Source organism: Gouania willdenowi, chromosome 10 (assembly GCF_900634775.1).
Source record: "Gouania willdenowi chromosome 10, fGouWil2.1, whole genome shotgun sequence".
NCBI lineage: Eukaryota > Metazoa > Chordata > Actinopteri > Blenniiformes > Gobiesocidae > Gouania > Gouania willdenowi.
The window spans coordinates 27,517,919-27,536,680 of NC_041053.1; the positions used below are offsets into that span (position 1 = coordinate 27,517,919).

Sequence of the window (18,762 nt, forward strand, 5' to 3'; positions counted from 1 at the left end):
TTTCATTTATTCAGGCAACTTTTCTTCAGGAAAATTGATCTCCTGCCAACTGTCAGTGTTCCTCGGAGGCATCTAGTGATTGCTTTGATATATCCCTATGAGTTATTTCATAAGGATGGCCACGCCCCCTGGTGACAGGGGGCGTGGCCATCTTAAGAGAACTCTCAGGTTGGCCACGCCCAGAAAGAACTGATGAAGACACATCACTAGATGCCTCCAAGGAACACTGACAGTTAGAATTCGAAACATGTTAGATCAGATTTCCTGAAAAAAAAAAAGTAGTCTGAATAAATGAATCCTTCACATATTACTATTGTTTAGAATTGACCATTATTTCTGGCATGCAGACATTGATCCTGGTCAAAACTCATGTTGGAGTCCTGCTATTCAAGGATCCAGTAGTTCAGTTAAAATCTGATTACAATAAATAGTTACTGTTAAAATGTTTGATCAAATACACACTTATATCCACAGAGAAAGAAAGCTCAATCTGTAACATGAGATTTTGTTTTTGACATTTGGGTTTATTGACATTGACTTCATTATCAAGTTAAATCACAAGCCTTATCTTGTACTTGCAGAGGACAGATTCTGCATTTATTACAATGATGCAACATAATTTATCTTAAAGTAAAAGTTAAAACTTTAAAATAAATCCAACAACTCCAGGATGCTCTGACAATACATACATACAGTAAATACAGCCACAAAATCACTATTTGGAAAATTAAATTTTAAGACTAAAAAAAAAAATGGTATCAACACTTAAAACAGATTAAACTAGAGAAAAATGACATTGTTGTTCCAAGTCCAATAAGTTCTTTTGGAGTCCTGGGTTATTGATTATTCTCATCACCATCACTGCTGTGTGATGCTCCAATATTCCCAGTCTGTTATTCACCAAGCCAGCAGTAGGATCTCTTCACCTCACAGGTGAAGCAAAGGAAGAACATCTTTTTACAGGTCCGAAATGTGTTGTTTTGGTCCAAGGAGGAAAACAACAGTGACGCACTGCTTGCTAGCCTCATTCCATGGTGAGCTGCACGCTGTCCGTCTGCCCCTGCTGATCAAACTTCCGGGCTGGAGCAAAAAATAAATAAAAAGTTGGCATTAAGCAAGGCAAATCTATTTGTATAGTGCATTTCAGACAAGGCAATTCAATATGCTTTACCTGATTAAAAATAAGTAACATGTTGAAACAAAATCAATAAAATATCTCCCTTTCAGTCATAAGCGGTAAAGAAAAATGGTGCCGTTAACTTGAGTTTAAAAATGTTCACAATGGGTGCTGACTTCAGCTCTGCTGCTTCTCAATTTGTGGCTTGCAAACCCGTTTTCAGTGGGCCCTGAACATTAGAGCTGACGTTGCCCCAACCTGCAGGTCGGGTTTAGTCTTCCTTTCTATCTTTGTAGATGTGCTCAGGCACTGTGTGATAATGCACAAGAAAGATGCACAAATGGATGCTAAGGAGGTGAATCCAAGGCTGGTCACTGGCAAGTGAATAAATTATGTTAAAACGTATCAAAGACTTGTTCTTAGGCTGTGTGCATGCACAGATTTGAATAGTGTTGGACTGTAATGAGTTTGGGCTTAAAAAAATAAATTGAAATCAGGTTTGGACTGGATTCAGTCAGATCTAACTTTTAAAGCCTGAGCATTTCTCAAAACAAAAATTAAATATATGTATATAGGCTTTAATATTTTGGGCCAAAAATGTGTAATTGCACAATTTCTCTTAATATTTACTTGGTGATATTAAATTCAATTATAGTTGTTTTTTAAATTGCATTTTTGTTTAGATTATTTTAATTTTGTGATTTAAAAGTGCTGTACAGTATACTTTGTGTTCTAAATATGCACTATATATTCTATTATGTAGAAAAAGACAATTTCATCTTAAAAGTTTTTTTTTTTTAATATATGTAACATTTTGGGTCACGGCAAGCTCAAATTAATATATTTTAAAGACGATCGTGTCTGGAGGAACTCTCCAGAATGCTTCTCCTCACCCAGAGAGTACATCTCTAGCTGCTGCCTCAGGCGGACCTTCTGCAGGCTGTCGTAGAAGTTCGGCTCCGAGCTGCTGCCGACAGTCGGAGGCAAAGTGAAGATGCGCAGGATCTTCCTTTTGTTTCTAAAAAATAAACCACAAAAAGTCGATTAAAACGTGTGAGCATTAGTGAACAAGTCGAACAACAGACGGAGCTGTGGTGCGTTCAGGGCCCTTACTTTCTGGCGTACATGAGCAGGCCGAAGCTGACCAGGATCACGAGCAGATAAACGTTTGTAGCCTCGTTCCACGCTTCGTGCACGGAGTAATCTATCGATTCCGGCTCGTTCCCCAAAACCCCATGACCCCCCATCAGCACACTACCCGAACCAGTCCGGGAACAGTTCAAATGCTGACGAAAGATACAGTGAAAGGGAGCCTGTCTGCTCTCAAAGAGGTCAGTAAACAGAACACCTACTTCTGTTTTTTTTAATGGCGGCTGGCCTCTGATTGGTTGGATTCTTCTTCTTTTTCCGGGTAGCGTCAACATGGCGGAGTAGAGGGACGCACCTCCTCGCCGCCATCTTGGAACAGTACTGGTGGAGGCAGCCTTTAAACTGTTGGAATGGATTATTATTCATGGTTTCTTTTTGTGTGTGATACTATAATTATATATCTTTATACTCAATAATCCTGTTAATAAAAACATTCTCAGTCAGGCCAACTTTTGTCAAAGCCCCACAGGACAAGGACATACAGTTTCAGAACATCTGATTTTGACTTTTTTTTTTTTTTTTTTTTTTTTTTTTTTTTTTTTTTGACTTAATCTAAATCTACAAAATCAAGCAGTTTGCAATAATGCAAATCAGATATAAATAAATAACTAGGAGACTCAAATGAACACTAAAATGTCAGTTTGACCCAAAATGCACAAAGTCTAAATCATTAACAAATAAGAATAATTATATTTAAAAAATTTAACTTAATACACGTTAAACAACTCACATTCATATACCTAATAAATCAAATAAACAGACACAATAGACCCCTAAATGATAAATAATAATAATGAATAAATCAATAATCTTGAACATAATTTGTATTGCTTTAAATCACCAGTAAATGACATCTTTAACTAACTACATTAACAGATCATTTGATTTCTAAATGTAAAACATCTTCTAATTAAAATAATACTGTAAGATTTAAACTTTTGTAAACTGTGCTTTGACTTGTACATTTCTTCCTGCATGTATGTCTTTATCTTTGATGAGCTCATGTTTGACCCTGACAATCACAAATGTCTTATGTATCATAAAAAAGAAGACACATGTCCCAGCCATGTGTGAGCAGAAGGAGGAGAAAACTCGAGATAACAACATAGAATAAAAATGCTGAGAAAACTACAGTTGTGGCCCAAGGAGTGAGACGACCCTGACGCCCACAGCTGTGTTTTAGATGAGTGCCTGTTCTTCTATTGACTTGATATTGTTGTTGATTCATTTTCTGTTCATCTCTAATAAATTATTGATTGATTGATTGATTGATTGATTGATTGATTGATTGATTGATTGATTGATTGATTGATTCAGCAAAGCAAAACCTCTGACTATGTCTCTCTGTATACAACCTAGTGCAAAACAGTTCTCTTCCACAGGTTCAATAAAAGGCTTGTAAATAGTCTTGTCAATAGTTTTCTGTGAGGATTGTTTATGTTCTTGTTCCTTATATTTCAGATCTTTGGCTACAACAATGATGATTGATGATGATGATGATGATTGTGATATAGTAGTAAGAGTGATAGTATCAATATTAATATTGATAATAATAATAATAATAATAATAATAATAATAATAATAATAATAATAATAATAATAATAATAATGGCAGGGCAAATTTATTTGTATAGTGCATTTTATACACAAGGCAACTCAATGCGCTTTACATTAGAGTGCAACAGAAAATATTCAACAGCTTAAAATCAACAAGAACATTCAAATCAGCAGCAAAAAAAAGCATTTAAAATCATCAGTAAAAACATTTAAAATCAATAACAAACACATTACATCAACAACATGACCAAAAATCTTCCTCTCAATAATAAGTAGTAGAGAAAAAGAATGGCTTTAACTTTGATTTAAAAATGTTCACAATGAATGCTGACTTCAGCTCTGCTGGCAGTTTGGTAGCAGCAATAACAAAATAATATCATAAGAATCCAGTAACTATAATATAATAATAAAAGCAATAATATACAATAATAATAATAATAATAATAATAATAATAATAATAATAATAATAATAATAATAATAATAATAATAATAATAATAATAACTAGAAAAGCACTCATAGACCTCCGCCAAGTTGCTCAAGCTCAGCCAACAAGCTTCAGTCACGATAACATGGTAAACTCAGGATTACCATGACTACCTTTCAACATTGAGCTGTGGTACCATGACTCTCATTTTTCATGCATTTTTGCATTTTTAACCCAGTTTAAGTGTGCGTATCATATTTGCACTCGTTTTCAGGGTCTTGTGATAACCTTTTCTCAGTTTTTTTTTTAAGTTTTTCAAATTTTATGCCTTACTATATCCTTACCTCTGATTTTGGATGTTTGTCACTTTTTTCTAATTTTTCATGCCTTACTGCATTTTCATCCCAGTTTAAGTGTGTGTATCATATTTGCACTAGTTTTTAAGGGTCTTGTTATAGCCTTTCCTCAGAAAAAAAATTCCAAAATTTTTCTAATTTATGCCTTACCTCTGATTTAGGGTGTTTGTCACTTTTTTCTCTTTTTTCATGCGTTTTTGCATTTTCATCCCAGTTAAAGTGTGCACACCATATTTGCACTAGTTTTTAGGGTCTTGTTATAGCCTGATCTAAAAAAAAATTCCAAAATTTTTAAATTTTATGCTGTACTATAGCCTTACATCTGATTTAGGGTGTTTGTCACTTTTTTTTCTCATTTTTCATGCCTTACTGCATTTTCATCCCAGTTTAAGTGTGCATATCATATTTGCACTAGTTTTTAGGGTCTTGTGATAGCCTTATCTCAGAAAAAAAATTCCAAAATTTTTCAAATTTTTGTCTTACTATATAGCCTTACCTCTGATTTGGGGTGTTTGTCAATTTTTTCCTCATTTTTCATGCCTTACTGCATTTTCATCTGAGTTTAAGTGCACATATCATAATTGCACTAGTTATGAGGGTCTTGTGATAGCCTTACCTCGAAAAAAAATTCCCATTTTTTTTTAATTTTATGCCTTACCTCTGATTTAGGGTGTTTGTCACTTTTTCTAATTTTTAATGCCATACTGCATTTGCTTCCCAGTTTAAGTGCACATATTATATTTTCACTAGTTATTAGGGTCTTGTGATAGCCTTATCTCAGAAAAAAAGAAATTCCAAAATTGTTTAAATTTCATGCGTTACCTCTGATTTAGGGTGTTTGTTACTTTTTTCTCATTTTTAATACCTTACTGCATTTTCTTACAGTTTAAGTGCACATATTATATTTGCACTAGTTTTTAGGGTCTTGTGATAGCTTTATCTTAGAAAAAAGCCTTACCTCTGATTTAAGGTGTCACTTTTTTCTCTTTTTTAATGGGTTTTTGCATTTTCATCCCAGTTTAAGTGTGCGTATCATATTTGCACTAGTTTTTAGGGTCTTGTGATAGCCTTACCTCAAAAAAAAATTCCAAACTTTTTTACATTTTATGCCTTACTGATTTAAAGTGTTTGTCAGTTTTTTCTCTTTTTTCATGCATTTTTGCATTTTCATCGAGGTTTAAGTGTGCACATCATATTTGCACTAGTTTTTAGGGTCTTGTGATAGCCAAATGTCAAAAAAAATTTCAACATTTTTTCAAATTTTAGGCCTTACTGCATTCTTAACCTATTTTAAGTATGGGTATTATATTTGCAGTAGTTGTTGGGGTCTAATGATGGTCCTAACTCAATTTTTTTTTTTTGAATTTTTTGAAAAATGTGCCTGACTATAGCCTTACCTCTGATTTTGGGTGATTTTTCTAATTTTGTCAATTTTTGTGCCTTACTGCATTCTTAGCCCAGCTTAAGTATGTGCACTATATTTGCAGTAGTTTTTAGGGTCTAATGATGGTCCTAACTCAGTTTTTAATTTTTGAAATTTTAAAAAAAAGATGCCTTACAATAGCCTTACCACCGATTTTGGGTGATTTTTATAATTTTCTAAATTTTATGGGTCTAATGATGGTCCTAGCTAAATTTTTATTGTTTGAAATTTTTTGAAAAAAATGCCTTCTATAGCCTTACTTTTGATTTGGTGTGATTTTTGTTTTTTGTCATTTTTGGTACCTTACTGCTTTCTTAGCCCTGTTTAAGTATGTGCATTATATTTGCAGTTGTTTTTTGGGTCTAATGATGGTCCTAACTCAATTTTTATTTTTTTGAAATTTTTGAAAAAACATGCCTTGCTATAGCCTTACTTTTGATTTGGGGTGATATTTGTTTTATTGTCTATTCTTTGCCTTACTGCTTTCTTAGCCCTGTTTAAGTATGTGCATTATACCGGCAGTAGTTTTTAGGGTCTAATGATGGTCTCAACTCAATTTTTTTTTTTTGGAAATTTTTGAAAAAATATGCCTTGCTATAGCCTTACTTTTGATTTAGGGTGATTTTTGTTTTTTGTCATTTTTGTGCCTGTTACAACCCCCTCTAGGATGTTATTCAAGGTTTGAGGGGCCACAACATAAACAAGACGCCACACAGAACCTCAACGATTATCAAAAGTATTTATTAACAAAATTATAAAAGTACCAGCAGAACAAATATAACAGGGACTGGAGATCCTGGCCAAACTGAACAATAGTAGGGAGGACACTGGGCCAACCCTATACAGGGCCGTCGTCCACCCTCTAAACTACAAACATACAAAACACTAAACGACAGGAACACGAAAACAGGACTACCAGAAATCTCCAGTCCAAACTAAAACAACAAAATTAAAAAGATGTCCAGTGGGGAGCTGAAGAACTCTCCCCACATGCCTGCTGCTGGTCAGTCGTTGTGCCTCCTGCTTTCTGGTCCTCTCAGCCTTTTATACAGCTCCTCCTCCCTCTCCTACCTGATTACTGATGTGAGCCAGGTGTGTTAGGAGAGGAGAGGAAGGACAGGCTGAGAGGCCAGGAGGCACCAGCCGTAACACCCTGACTGCTTTCTTAGCTCATTTTGAAGTATGTGCATTATATTTGCAGTAGTTTTTAGGGTCTAATGATGGTCCTAACTCAATTTTTATTTTTTTGAAATTTTTGAAAAAATATGCCTTGCTATAGCCTGACTTTTGATTTGGGATAATGAGTTTTTTGTCATTTTTGGTACCATACTGCTTTCTTAGCCCAGTTTAGGTATGTGCATTATATTTGCAGTAGGTTTTAGGGTCTAATGATGGTCCTAACTCAATTTTGTTTTGGTAATTTTTTTGAAAAAAATGCCTTACTATAGCTTTACTTTTGAATTTGGGCAATTTTAGTTTTTTGTCATTTTTATTTTCTTACTGCTTTCATAGCCCAATTTAAGTATGTGCATTATATTTGCAGTAGTTTTTAGGGTCTAATGATGGTCCTAACTCAATTTTTTTTTTTTTTTGAAAAAAATGCCTTGCTATAGCCTTACTTTTTATTTTGGGTGATTATTCTTTACTGTCATTTTTTGTGCCTTACTGCTCTTTTAGCCCTGTTTGAGTATGTGCAGTATATTTGCAGTAGTTTTTAGGGTCTAATGATGGTCCTAACTCAATTTTTTTTTTTGGAATTTTTTTTGAAAAAAATGCCTTGCTTTTTATTTTGGGTGATTTTTGTGTTTTGTCTTTTTTTGTGCCTTACTGCTTATTTAGACCCGTTTAAGTATGTGCATTATATTTGCAGTAGTTTTTAGGGTCTAATGATGGTCCTAACTCATTTTTTTTTTTTTGGAATTTTTTTGAAAAAAAGGCCTTGCTATAGCCTGACTTTTTTATTTTCGGTGATTTTTGTTTACTGTCATTTTTTGTGCCTTACTAATTTCTTTGCCCAGTTCAAGTATGTGCATTATATTTGCAGTAGTTTTTAGGGTCTAATGATGGTCCTAACTGAATTTTTTTTTTTTTTGAAACTTTTGAAAAAAATGCCCTGCTATAGCCTTACTTTTTATTTTGGGTAATTTTTGTTTTCTGTCATTTTTTGTGCCTTACTGCTTATTTAACCCTGTTTAAGTATGTGCATTATACTTGCAGTAGTTTTTAGGGTCTAATGATGGTCCTAACTCAATTTTTTTTTTTGGAATTTTTTTTGAAAAAAATGCCTTGCCTTACTTTTTATTTTGGGTGATTTTTGTTTTCTGTCATTTTTTGTGCCTTACTGCTTATTTAACCCTTTTTAAGTATGTGCATTATATTTGCAGTAGTTTTTAGTGTCTAATGATGGTCCTAACTAAATTATTTTTTTTGGAATTTTATTTGAAAAAATTCGCCTTGCCTTACTTATGATTTTAGGTGATTTTTATTTTTTTTGTCATTTTTTGTGCCTTACTGATTTTTTTGCCCAGTTTAGGTATGTGCATTATATTTGCAGTAGTTTTTAGGGTCTAATGATGGTCCTAACTCATTTTTTTTTTTTTGGAATTTTTTTGAAAAAAATGCCTTGCTATACCCTGACTTTTTTCTTTTCGGTGATTTTTGTTTACTGTCATTTTTTGTGCCTTACTGCTCTTTTAGCCCTGTTTAAGTATGTGCAGTATATTTGCAGTAGTTTTTAGGGTCTAATGATGGTCCTAACTCAATTTTTTTTTTTTTGAAATTTTTGGAAAAAATGCCTTGCTATAGCCTTACTTTTTATTTTGGGTGATTTTTGTTTTCTGTCATTTTTTGTGCCTTACTAATTTCTTTGCCCAGTTCAAGTATGTGCATTATATTTGCAGTAGTTCTTAGGGTCTAATGATGGTCCTAACTCAATTTTTTTTTTGGAATTTTTTTGAAAAAAATGCCTTGCTATAGCCTTACTTTTTATTTTGGGTGATTTTTGTTTCTTGTCATTTTTTGTGCCTTACTGCTTATTTAACCCTGTTTAAGTATGTGCATTATATTTGCAGTAGTCTTTAGGGTCTAATGATGGTCCTAACTAAAAAAAATTTTTTGAAAAAAATGCCTTGCTATAGCCTTACTTTTTATTTTGGGTGATTTTTGTTTTTTGTCATTTTTTGTGGCTTACTGCTCTTATAGCCCCGTTTAGGTATGTGCATTATATTTGCAGTAGTTTTTAGGGTCTAATGATGGTCCTAACTCAATTTTTTTTTTTCGGATTTTTTTTGAAAAAAATGCCTTGCTATAGCCTTACTTTTTATTTTGGGTGATTTTTGTTTTTTGTAAATTTTTGTGCCTTATAGCCTTTTTAGCCCCTTTTAAGTATGTGCATTATATTTGCAGTAGTTTTTAGGGTCTAATGATGGTCCTAACTCAATTTTTTTTTTTTTGGAATTTTTTTGAAAAAAATGCCTTGCTATAGCCTTACTTTTTATTTTGGGTGATTTTTGTTTCTTGTCATTTTTTGTGCCTTACTGCTTATTTAGCCCTGTTTAAGTATGTGCATTATATTTGCAGAAGTTTTTAGGGTCTAATGATGGTCCTAACTGAATTTATTATTTTTTTTAAATTTTTTGAAAAAAATGCCTTGCTATAGCCTTACTTTTTATTTTGGGTGATTTTTGTTTTCTGTCATTTTTTGTGCCTTACTGCTCTTTTAGCCCCGTTTAAGTATGTGCAGTATATTTGCAGTAGTTTTTAGGGTCTAATGATGGTCCTAACTCAATTTTTTTTTTTTTTGAAATTTTTGGAAAAAATGCCTTGCTATATCCTTACTTTTTATTTTGGGTGATTTTTGTTTTTTGTCATTTTTTGTGTCTTACTGCTTATTTAGCCCCGTTTAAGTATGTGCATTATATTTGCAGTAGTTTTTAGGGTCTAATGATGGTCCTAACTCAATTTTTTTTTTGGATTTTTTTTGAAAAAAATGCCTTGCTAAAGCCTTACTTTTTATTTTGGGTGATTTTGGTTTTTTGTAATTTTTTGTGCCTTACTGCTTATTTAGCCCCGTTTAAGTATGTGCATTATATTTGCAGTAGTTTTTAGGGTCTAATGATGGTCCTAACTCAATTTTTTTTGTTTGGAATTTTTTTGAAAAAAATGCCTTGCTATAGCCTTACTTTTTATTTTGGGTGGTTTTTGTGTTTTGTCTTTTTTTGTGCCTTACTGCTTATTTAGCCCCGTTTAAGTATGTGCATTATAGTTGCAGTAGTTTTTAGGGTCTAATGATGGTCCTAACTCCATTTTTTTTTTTTTGGAATTTTTTTGAAAAAAATGCCTTGCCATAGCCTTACTTTTTATTTTGGGTGATTTTTGTTTTCTGTCATTTTTTTGTGCCTTACAACCTTTTTAGCCCCGTTTAAGTATGTGCATTATAGTTGCAGTAGTTTTTAGGGTCTAATGATGGTCCTAACTCAATTTTTTTTTTTGGAATTTTTTTGAAAAAAATGCCTCGTTTAAGTATGTGCATTATAGTTGCAGTAGTTTTTAGGGTCTAATGATGGTCCTAACTCAATTTTTTTTTTGGAATTTTTTTGAAAAAATATGCCTTGCTATAGCCTTACTTTTTAATTTGGGTGATTTTTGTTTTTTGTAATTTTTTGTGCCTTACTGCTTATTTAGCCCCGTTTAAGTATGTGCATTATATTTGCAGTAGTTTTTAGGGTCTAATGATGGTCCTAACTCAATTTTTTTTTTTGGAATTTTTTTTGAAAAAAATGCCTTGCTATAGCCTTACTTTTTATTTTGGGTGATTTTTGTTTTTTTGTCATTTTTTGTGCCTTACTGCTTATTTAACCCTGTTTAAGTATGTGCATTATATTTGCAGTAGTTTTTAGGGTCTAATGATGGTCCTAACTCAATTTTTTTTTTTTGGAATTTTTTTTGAAAAAAATGCCTTGCTATAGCCTTACTTTTTATTTTGGGTGATTTTTGTGTTTTGTCTTTTTTTGTGCCTTACTGCTTATTTAGCCCCGTTTAAGTATGTGCATTATAGTTGCAGTAGTTTTTAGGGTCTAATGATGGTCCTAACTCAATTTTTTTTTTTGGAATTTTTTTGAAAAAAATGCCTTGCTATAGCCTTACTTTTTATTTTGGGTGATTTTTGTTTTTGTCATTTTTTGTGCCTTACTGCTTATTTAGCCCCGTTTAAGTATGTGCATTATATTTGCAGTAGTTTTTAGGGTCTAATGATGGTCCTAACTCAATTTTTTTTTTTTTGGAATTTTTTGAAAAAAATGCCTTGCTATAGCCTTACTTTTTATTTTGGGTGATTTTTGTTTTTTGTAATTTTTTGTGCCTTACTGCTTATTTAGCCCTGTTTAAGTATGTGCATTATATTTGCAGTAGTTTTTAGGGTCTAATGATGGTCCTAACTCAATTTTTTTTTTTTGGAATTTTTTTGAAAAAAATGCCTTGCTATAGCCTTACTTTTTATTTTGGGTTATTTTTTTTTTCTGTCATTTTTGTGCCTTACTGCTTCTTTAGCCCCGTTTAAGTATGTGCATTATATTTGCAGTAGTTTTTAGGGTCTAATGATGGTCCTAACTAAATTTTTTTTTTTTGAAATTTTTGAAAAAAATGCCTGCTATAGCCTTACTTTTTATTTTGGGTGATTTTTGTTTTTTTTTTATTTTTTGTGCCTTACTGCTTATTTAGCCCTGTTTAAGTATGTGCATTATATTTGCAGTAGTTTTTAGGGTCTAATGATGGTCCTAACTCAATTTTTTTTTTTTGGAATTTTTTTGAAAAAAATGCCTTGCTAGAGCCTTACTTTTTATTTTGGGTGATTTTTTTTTTCTGTCATTTTTTGTGCCTTACTGCTTATTTAGCCCCGTTTAAGTATGTGCATTATATTTGCAGTAGTTTTTAGGGTCTAATGATGGTCCTAACTCAATTTTTTTTTTTTGGAATTTTTTTTGAAAAAAATGCCTTGCTATGCCTACTTTTTTATTTTGGGTGATTTTTGTTTTTTGTCAATTTTTGTGCCTTACTGCTTATTTAGCCCTGTTTAAGTATGTGCATTATATTTGCAGTAGTTTTTAGGGTCTAATGATGGTCCTAACTCAATTTTTTTTTTTTGAATTTTTTTGAAAAAAATGCCTTGCTATAGCCTTACTTTTTATTTTGGGTGATTTTTGTTTCTTGTCATTTTTTGTGCCTTACTGCTTATTTAGCCCCGTTTAAGTATGTGCATTATATTTGCAGTAGTTTTTAGGGTCTAATGATGGTCCTAACTCAATTTTTTTTTTTTGGAATTTTTTTGAAAAAAATGCCTTGCTATAGCCTTACTTTTTATTTTGGGTGATTTTTGTTTTTTGTAATTTTTTGTGCCTTACTGCTTATTTAGCCCCGTTTAAGTATGTGCATTATATTTGCAGTAGTTTTTAGGGTCTAATGATGGTCCTAACTAAATTTTTTTTTTTTGAAATTTTTTTGAAAAAAATGCCTTGCTATAGCCTTACTTTTTATTTTGGGTGATTTTTGTTTTTGTCATTTTTTGTGCCTTACTGATTATTTAGCCCTGTTTAAGTATGTGCATTATATTTGCAGTAGTTTTTAGGGTCTAATGATGGTCCTAACTCAATTTTTTTTTTTGGAATTTTTTTGAAAAAAATGCCTGCTATAGCCTTACTTTTTATTTTGGGTGATTTTTTTTTTCTGTCATTTTTTTGTGCCTTACTGCTTATTTAGCCCTGTTTAAGTATGTGCATTATATTTGCAGTAGTTTTTAGGGTCTAATGATGGTCCTAACTCAATTTTTTTTTTTTGGAATTTTTTTGAAAAAAATGCCTTGCTATAGCCTTACTTTTTATTTTGGGCTATTATTCTTTTCTGTAATTTTTTGTGCCTTACTGCTTATTTAGCCCCGTTTAAGTATGTGCATTATATTTGCAGTAGTTTTTAGGGTCTAATGATGGTCCTAACTCAATTTTTTTTTTTTGAATTTTTTGAAAAAAATGCCTTGCTATAGCCTTACTTTTATTTTGGGTGATTTTTGTTTTTTGTCATTTTTTGTGCCTTACTGCTTATTTAGCCCCGTTTAAGTATGTGCATTATATTTGCAGTAGTTTTTAGGGTCTAATGATGGTCCTAACTCAATTTTTTTTTTTTTGAAATTTTTTGAAAAAAATGCCTTGCTATAGCCTTACTTTTTATTTTGGGTGATTTTTGTTTTTTGTCATTTTTTGTGCCTTACTGCTTATTTAGCCCAGTTTAGGTATGTGCATTATATTTGCAGTAGTTTTTAGGGTCTAATGATGGTCCTAACTCAATTTTTTTTTTTGGAATTTTTTTGAAAAAAATGCCTTGCTATAGCCTTACTTTTTATTTTGGGTGATTTTTGTTTTTTGTAATTTTTTGTGCCTTACTGCTTATTTAGCCCCGTTTAAGTATGTGCATTATATTTGCAGTAGTTTTTAGGGTCTAATGATGGTCCTAACTCAATTTTTTTTTTTTGGAATTTTTTTGAAAAAAATGCCTTGCTATAGCCTTACTTTTTATTTTGGGTGATTTTTGTTTTTTGTCATTTTTTGTGCCTTACTGCTTATTTAGCCCCGTTTAAGTATGTGCATTATATTTGCAGTAGTTTTTAGGGTCTAATGATGGTCCTAACTGAATTTTTTTTTTTTTAAACTTTTGAAAAAAATGCCCTGCTATAGCCTTACTTTTTATTTTGGGTGATTTTGTTTTTGTCATTTTTTGTGCCTTACAACTTATTTAGCCCGTTTAAGTATGTGCATTATATTTGCAGTAGTTTTTAGGGTCTAATGATGGTCCTAACTCAATTTTTTTTTTTTGGAATTTTTTTGAAAAAAATGCCCTGCTATAGCCTTACTTTTTATTTTGGGTGATTTTTGTTTTTTGTAATTTTTTGTGCCTTACTGCTTATTTAGCCCCGTTTAAGTATGTGCATTATATTTGCAGTAGTTTTTAGGGTCTAATGATGGTCCTAACTCAATTTTTTTTTTTTGAAATTTTTGAAAAAAATGCCCTGCTATAGCCTTACTTTTTATTTTGGGTGATTTTTGTTTTCTGTCATTTTTTGTGCCTTACTGATTTATTTAGCCCTGTTTAAGTATGTGCATTATATTTGCAGTAGTTTTTAGGGTCTAATGATGGTCCTACTCAATTTTTTTTTTTGGAATTTTTTTGAAAAAAATGCCTTGCTATATAGCCTTACTTTTTATTTTGGGTGATTTTTGTTTTTTGTCATTTTTTGTGCCTTACTGCTTATTTAGCCCCGTTTAAGTATGTGCATTATATTTGCAGTAGTTTTTAGGGTCTAATGATGGTCCTAACTCAATTTTTTTTTTTTTTTGAATCTTTTTGAAAAAAATGTTTTTCTATAGCCTTACTTTTTTTTTGGGTGATTTTTGTTTTCTGTCATTTTTTGTGCCTTACTGATTTCTTTGCCCAGTTTAGGTATGTGCATTATATTTGCAGTAGTTTTTAGGGTCTAATGATGGTCCTAACTCAATTTTTTTTTTTTGGAATTTTTTTGAAAAAAATGCCTTGCTATATAGCCTTACTTTTTATTTTGGGTGATTTTTGTTTTTTGTAATTTTTTGTGCCTTACTGCTTATTTAGCACTGTTTAAGTATGTGCATTATATTTGCAGTAGTTTTTAGGGTCTAATGATGGTCCTAACTCAATTTTTTTTTTTTGGAATTTTTTTGAAAAAAATGCCTTGCTATAGCCTTACTTTTTATTTTGGGTGATTTTTGTTTTTTGTCATTTTTTGTGCCTTACTGCTTTCTTTGCCCCGTTTAAGTATGTGCATTATATTTGCAGTAGTTTTTAGGGTCTAATGATGGTCCTAACTCAATTTTTTTTTTTTGGAATTATTTTGAAAAAAATGCCTTGCTGTAGCCTTACTTTTTATTTTGGGTGATTTTTGTTTTTTGTAATTTTTTGTGCCTTACTGCTTATTTAGCCCCGTTTAAGTATGTGCATTATATTTGCAGTAGTTTTTAGGGTCTAATGATGGTCCTAACTCAATTTTTTTTTTTGGAATTTTTTTTGAAAAAAATGCCTTGCTATAGCCTTACTTTTTATTTTGGGTGATTTTTGTTTTTTGTCATTTTTTGTGCCTTACAACCTTTTTAGCCCCGTTTAAGTATGTGCATTATATTTGCAGTAGTTTTTAGGGTCTAATGATGGTCCTAACTGAATTTTTTTTTTTTTGAAATTTTTGAAAAAAATGCCCTGCTATAGCCTTACTTTTTATTTTGGGTGATTTTTGTTTTTTGTCATTTTTTGTGCCTTACTGATTATTTAGCCCAGTTTAGGTATGTGCATTATATTTGCAGTAGTTTTTAGGGTCTAATGATGGTCCTAACTCAATTTTTTTTTTTTGGAATTTTTTTGAAAAAAATGCCTTGCTGTAGCCTTACTTTTTATTTTGGGTGATTTTTGTTTTCTGTCATTTTTTGTGCCTTACTGCTTATTTAGCCCCGTTTAAGTATGTGCATTATATTTGCAGTAGTTTTTAGGGTCTAATGATGGTCCTAACTCAATTTTTTTTTTTTGGAATTTTTTTGAAAAAAATGCCTTGCTATAGCCTTACTTTTTATTTTGGGTGATTTTTGTTTTTTGTAATTTTTTGTGCCTTACTGCTTATTTAGCCCCGTTTAAGTATGTGCATTATATTTGCAGTAGTTTTTAGGGTCTAATGATGGTCCTAACTCAATTTTTTTTTTTTTTAATTTTTTTGAAAAAAATGCCTTGCTATAGCCTTACTTTTTATTTTGGGTGATTTTTGTTTTTTGTCATTTTTTGTGCCTTACAACCTTATTTAGCCCCGTTTAAGTATGTGCATTATATTTGCAGTAGTTTTTAGGGTCTAATGATGGTCCTAACTGAATTTTTTTTTTTTTGAAATTTTTGAAAAAAATGCCCTGCTATAGCCTTACTTTTTATTTTGGGTGATTTTTGTTTTTTGTCATTTTTTGTGCCTTACTGATTTCTTTGCCCAGTTTAGGTATGTGCATTATATTTGCAGTAGTTTTTAGGGTCTAATGATGGTCCTAACTCAATTTTTTTTTTTGGAATTTTTTTGAAAAAAATGCCTTGCTGTAGCCTTACTTTTTATTTTGGGTGATTTTTGTTTTTTGTAATTTTTTGTGCCTTACTGCTTATTTAGCCCCGTTTAAGTATGTGCATTATATTTGCAGTAGTTTTTAGGGTCTAATGATGGTCCTAACTCAATTTTTTTTTTTGGAATTTTTTTGAAAAAAATGCCTTGCTATAGCCTTACTTTTTATTTTGGGTGATTTTTGTTTTCTGTCATTTTTTGTGCCTTACTGCTTCTTTAGCCCTGTTTAAGTATGTGCATTATATTTGCAGTAGTTTTTAGGGTCTAATGATGGTCCTAACTCAATTTTTTTTTTTTTTGAATTTTTTTGAAAAAAATGCCCTGCTATAGCCTTACTTTTTATTTTGGGTGATTTTTGTTTTTTGTCATTTTTTGTGCCTTACAACCTTTTTAGCCCCGTTTAAGTATGTGCATTATATTTGCAGTAGTTTTTAGGGTCTAATGATGGTCCTAACTCAATTTTTTTTTTTTTGAAATTTTTTGAAAAAAATGCCCTGCTATAGCCTTACTTTTTATTTTGGGTGATTTTTGTTTTTTGTCATTTTTTGTGCCTTACTGATTTCTTTGCCCAGTTTAGGTATGTGCATTATATTTGCAGTAGTTTTTAGGGTCTAATGATGGTCCTAACTCAATTTTTTTTTTTGGAATTTTTTTGAAAAAAATGCCTTGCTGTAGCCTTACTTTTTATTTTGGGTGATTTTTGTTTTCTGTCATTTTTTGTGCCTTACTGCTTATTTAGCCCCGTTTAAGTATGTGCATTATATTTGCAGTAGTTTTTAGGGTCTAATGATGGTCCTAACTCAATTTTTTTTTTTTTGGAATTTTTTTGAAAAAAATGCCTTGCTATAGCCTTACTTTTTATTTTGGGTGATTTTTGTTTTTTGGAATTTTTTGTGCCTTACTGCTTATTTAGCCCCGTTTAAGTATGTGCATTATATTTGCAGTAGTTTTTAGGGTCTAATGATGGTCCTAACTGAATTTTTTTTTTTTTGAAATTTTTGAAAAAAATGCCCTGCTATAGCCTTACTTTTTATTTTGGGTGATTTTTGTTTTTTGTCATTTTTTGTGCCTTACAACCTTTTTAGCCCCGTTTAAGTATGTGCATTATATTTGCAGTAGTTTTTAGGGTCTAATGATGGTCCTAACTCAATTTTTTTTTTTTGGAATTTTTTTGAAAAAAATGCCCTGCTATAGCCTTACTTTTTATTTTGGGTGATTTTTGTTTTTTGTAATTTTTTGTGCCTTACTGCTTATTTAACCCTGTTTAAGTATGTGCATTATATTTGCAGTAGTTTTTAGGGTCTAATGATGGTCCTAACTCAATTTTTTTTTTTGGAATTTTTTTGAAAAAAATGCCTTGCTATAGCCTTACTTTTTTTTTGGGTGATTTTTGTTTTCTGTCATTTTTTGTGCCTTACTGATTTCTTTGCCCAGTTTTGGTATGTGCATTATATTTGCAGTAGTTTTTAGGGTCTAATGATGGTCCTAACTCAATTTTTTTTTTTGGAATTTTTTTGAAAAAAATGCCTTGCTATAGCCTTACTTTTTATTTTGGGTGATTTTTGTTTTTTGTAATTTTTTGTGCCTTACTGCTTATTTAGCCCAGTTTAAGTATGTGCATTATATTTGCAGTAGTTTTTAGGGTCTAATGATGGTCCTAACTGAAATTTTTTTTTTTTTTGAAATTTTTGAAAAAAATGTCCTGCTATAGCTTTACTTTTTATTTTGGGTGATTTTTGTTTTTTGTCATTTTTTGTGCCTTACAACCTTTTTAGCCCCGTTTAAGTATGTGCATTATATTTGCAGTAGTTTTTAGGGTCTAATGATGGTCCTAACTCAATTTTTTTGTTTTTGGAATTTTTTTGAAAAAAATGCCTTGCTATAGCCTTAGTTTTTATTTTGGGTGATTTTTGTTTTTTGTAATTTTTTGTGCCTTACTGCTTATTTAGCCCCGTTTAAGTATGTGCATTATATTTGCAGTAGTTTTTAGGGTCTAATGATGGTCCTAACTGAATTTTTTTTTTTTTGTCATTTTTTGTGCCTTACTGATTTCTTTGCCCAGTTTAGGTATGTGCATTATATTTGGAGTAGTTTTTAGGGTCTAATGATGGTCCTAACTGAATTTTTTTTCTTTTTTAAATTTTTGAAAAAAATGCCCTGCTATATAGCCTTACTTTTTGTTTCTTGTCTTTTTTTTTTTGCCTTACTGCTTATTTAACCCTGTTTAAGTATGTGCATTATAGTTGCAGTAGTTTTTAGGGTCTAATGACGGTCCTAACTCAATTTTTTTTTTGAAATTTTTGAAAAAAATGCCTTATAGCCTTACTTCCGATTTTGGGTGTTTGTCACTTTTTTCATGCATTTTCATCACAGTTGAAGTGTGCACACCATATTTGCACTAGTTTTTAAGGTCTTGTGATAGAATTTTTTTTTTTTTCTGAGATAAGGCTAAATGTTTTTTATTTTCATGCTTCGCTTTACTTAAAAAAAAAAAAATGAAAAAATAAGACAAACACATTTAACAACTTCAGAATTTGTCACTTTTTCCATATTGTACTTGTAAAAACCACAAACAA

The 18,762-nt window shown here is 31.3% G+C and overlaps 1 protein-coding gene across 1 annotated transcript; it reads right to left on the reverse strand.

Moving 5' to 3' along the window:
• Nucleotides 1-503: 503 nt before the first annotated feature.
• Nucleotides 504-2,505, reverse strand: smim19 (small integral membrane protein 19). The gene is made up of 3 exons (XM_028459941.1): nt 2,231-2,505; nt 2,011-2,135; nt 504-1,080 (listed from the first exon to the last, which is right to left on the reverse strand). Exons 1-3 carry the CDS (start codon nt 2,362-2,364, stop codon nt 1,025-1,027), a joined length of 315 nt encoding a protein of 104 aa, XP_028315742.1. The 5' UTR covers nt 2,365-2,505; the 3' UTR covers nt 504-1,024.
• Nucleotides 2,506-18,762: the final 16,257 nt, after the last annotated feature.

What these genes read in the sequence shown, in the direction of transcription:
- smim19 (XM_028459941.1), bottom strand. Translation starts at nt 2,364, where the DNA reads ATGGGGGGTCATGGGGTTTTGGGGAACGAGCCGGAATCGATAGATTAC. An exon ending in CTGCTCATGTACGCCAGAAA is followed by an intron (nt 2,136 to 2,230) that starts GTAAGGGCCCTG and finishes TTTATTTTTTAG; the next exon opens with AAACAAAAGGAAGATCCTGC. An exon ending in GCTAGAGATGTACTCTCTGG is followed by an intron (nt 1,081 to 2,010) that starts GTGAGGAGAAGC and finishes TTTTTGCTCCAG; the next exon opens with CCCGGAAGTTTGATCAGCAG.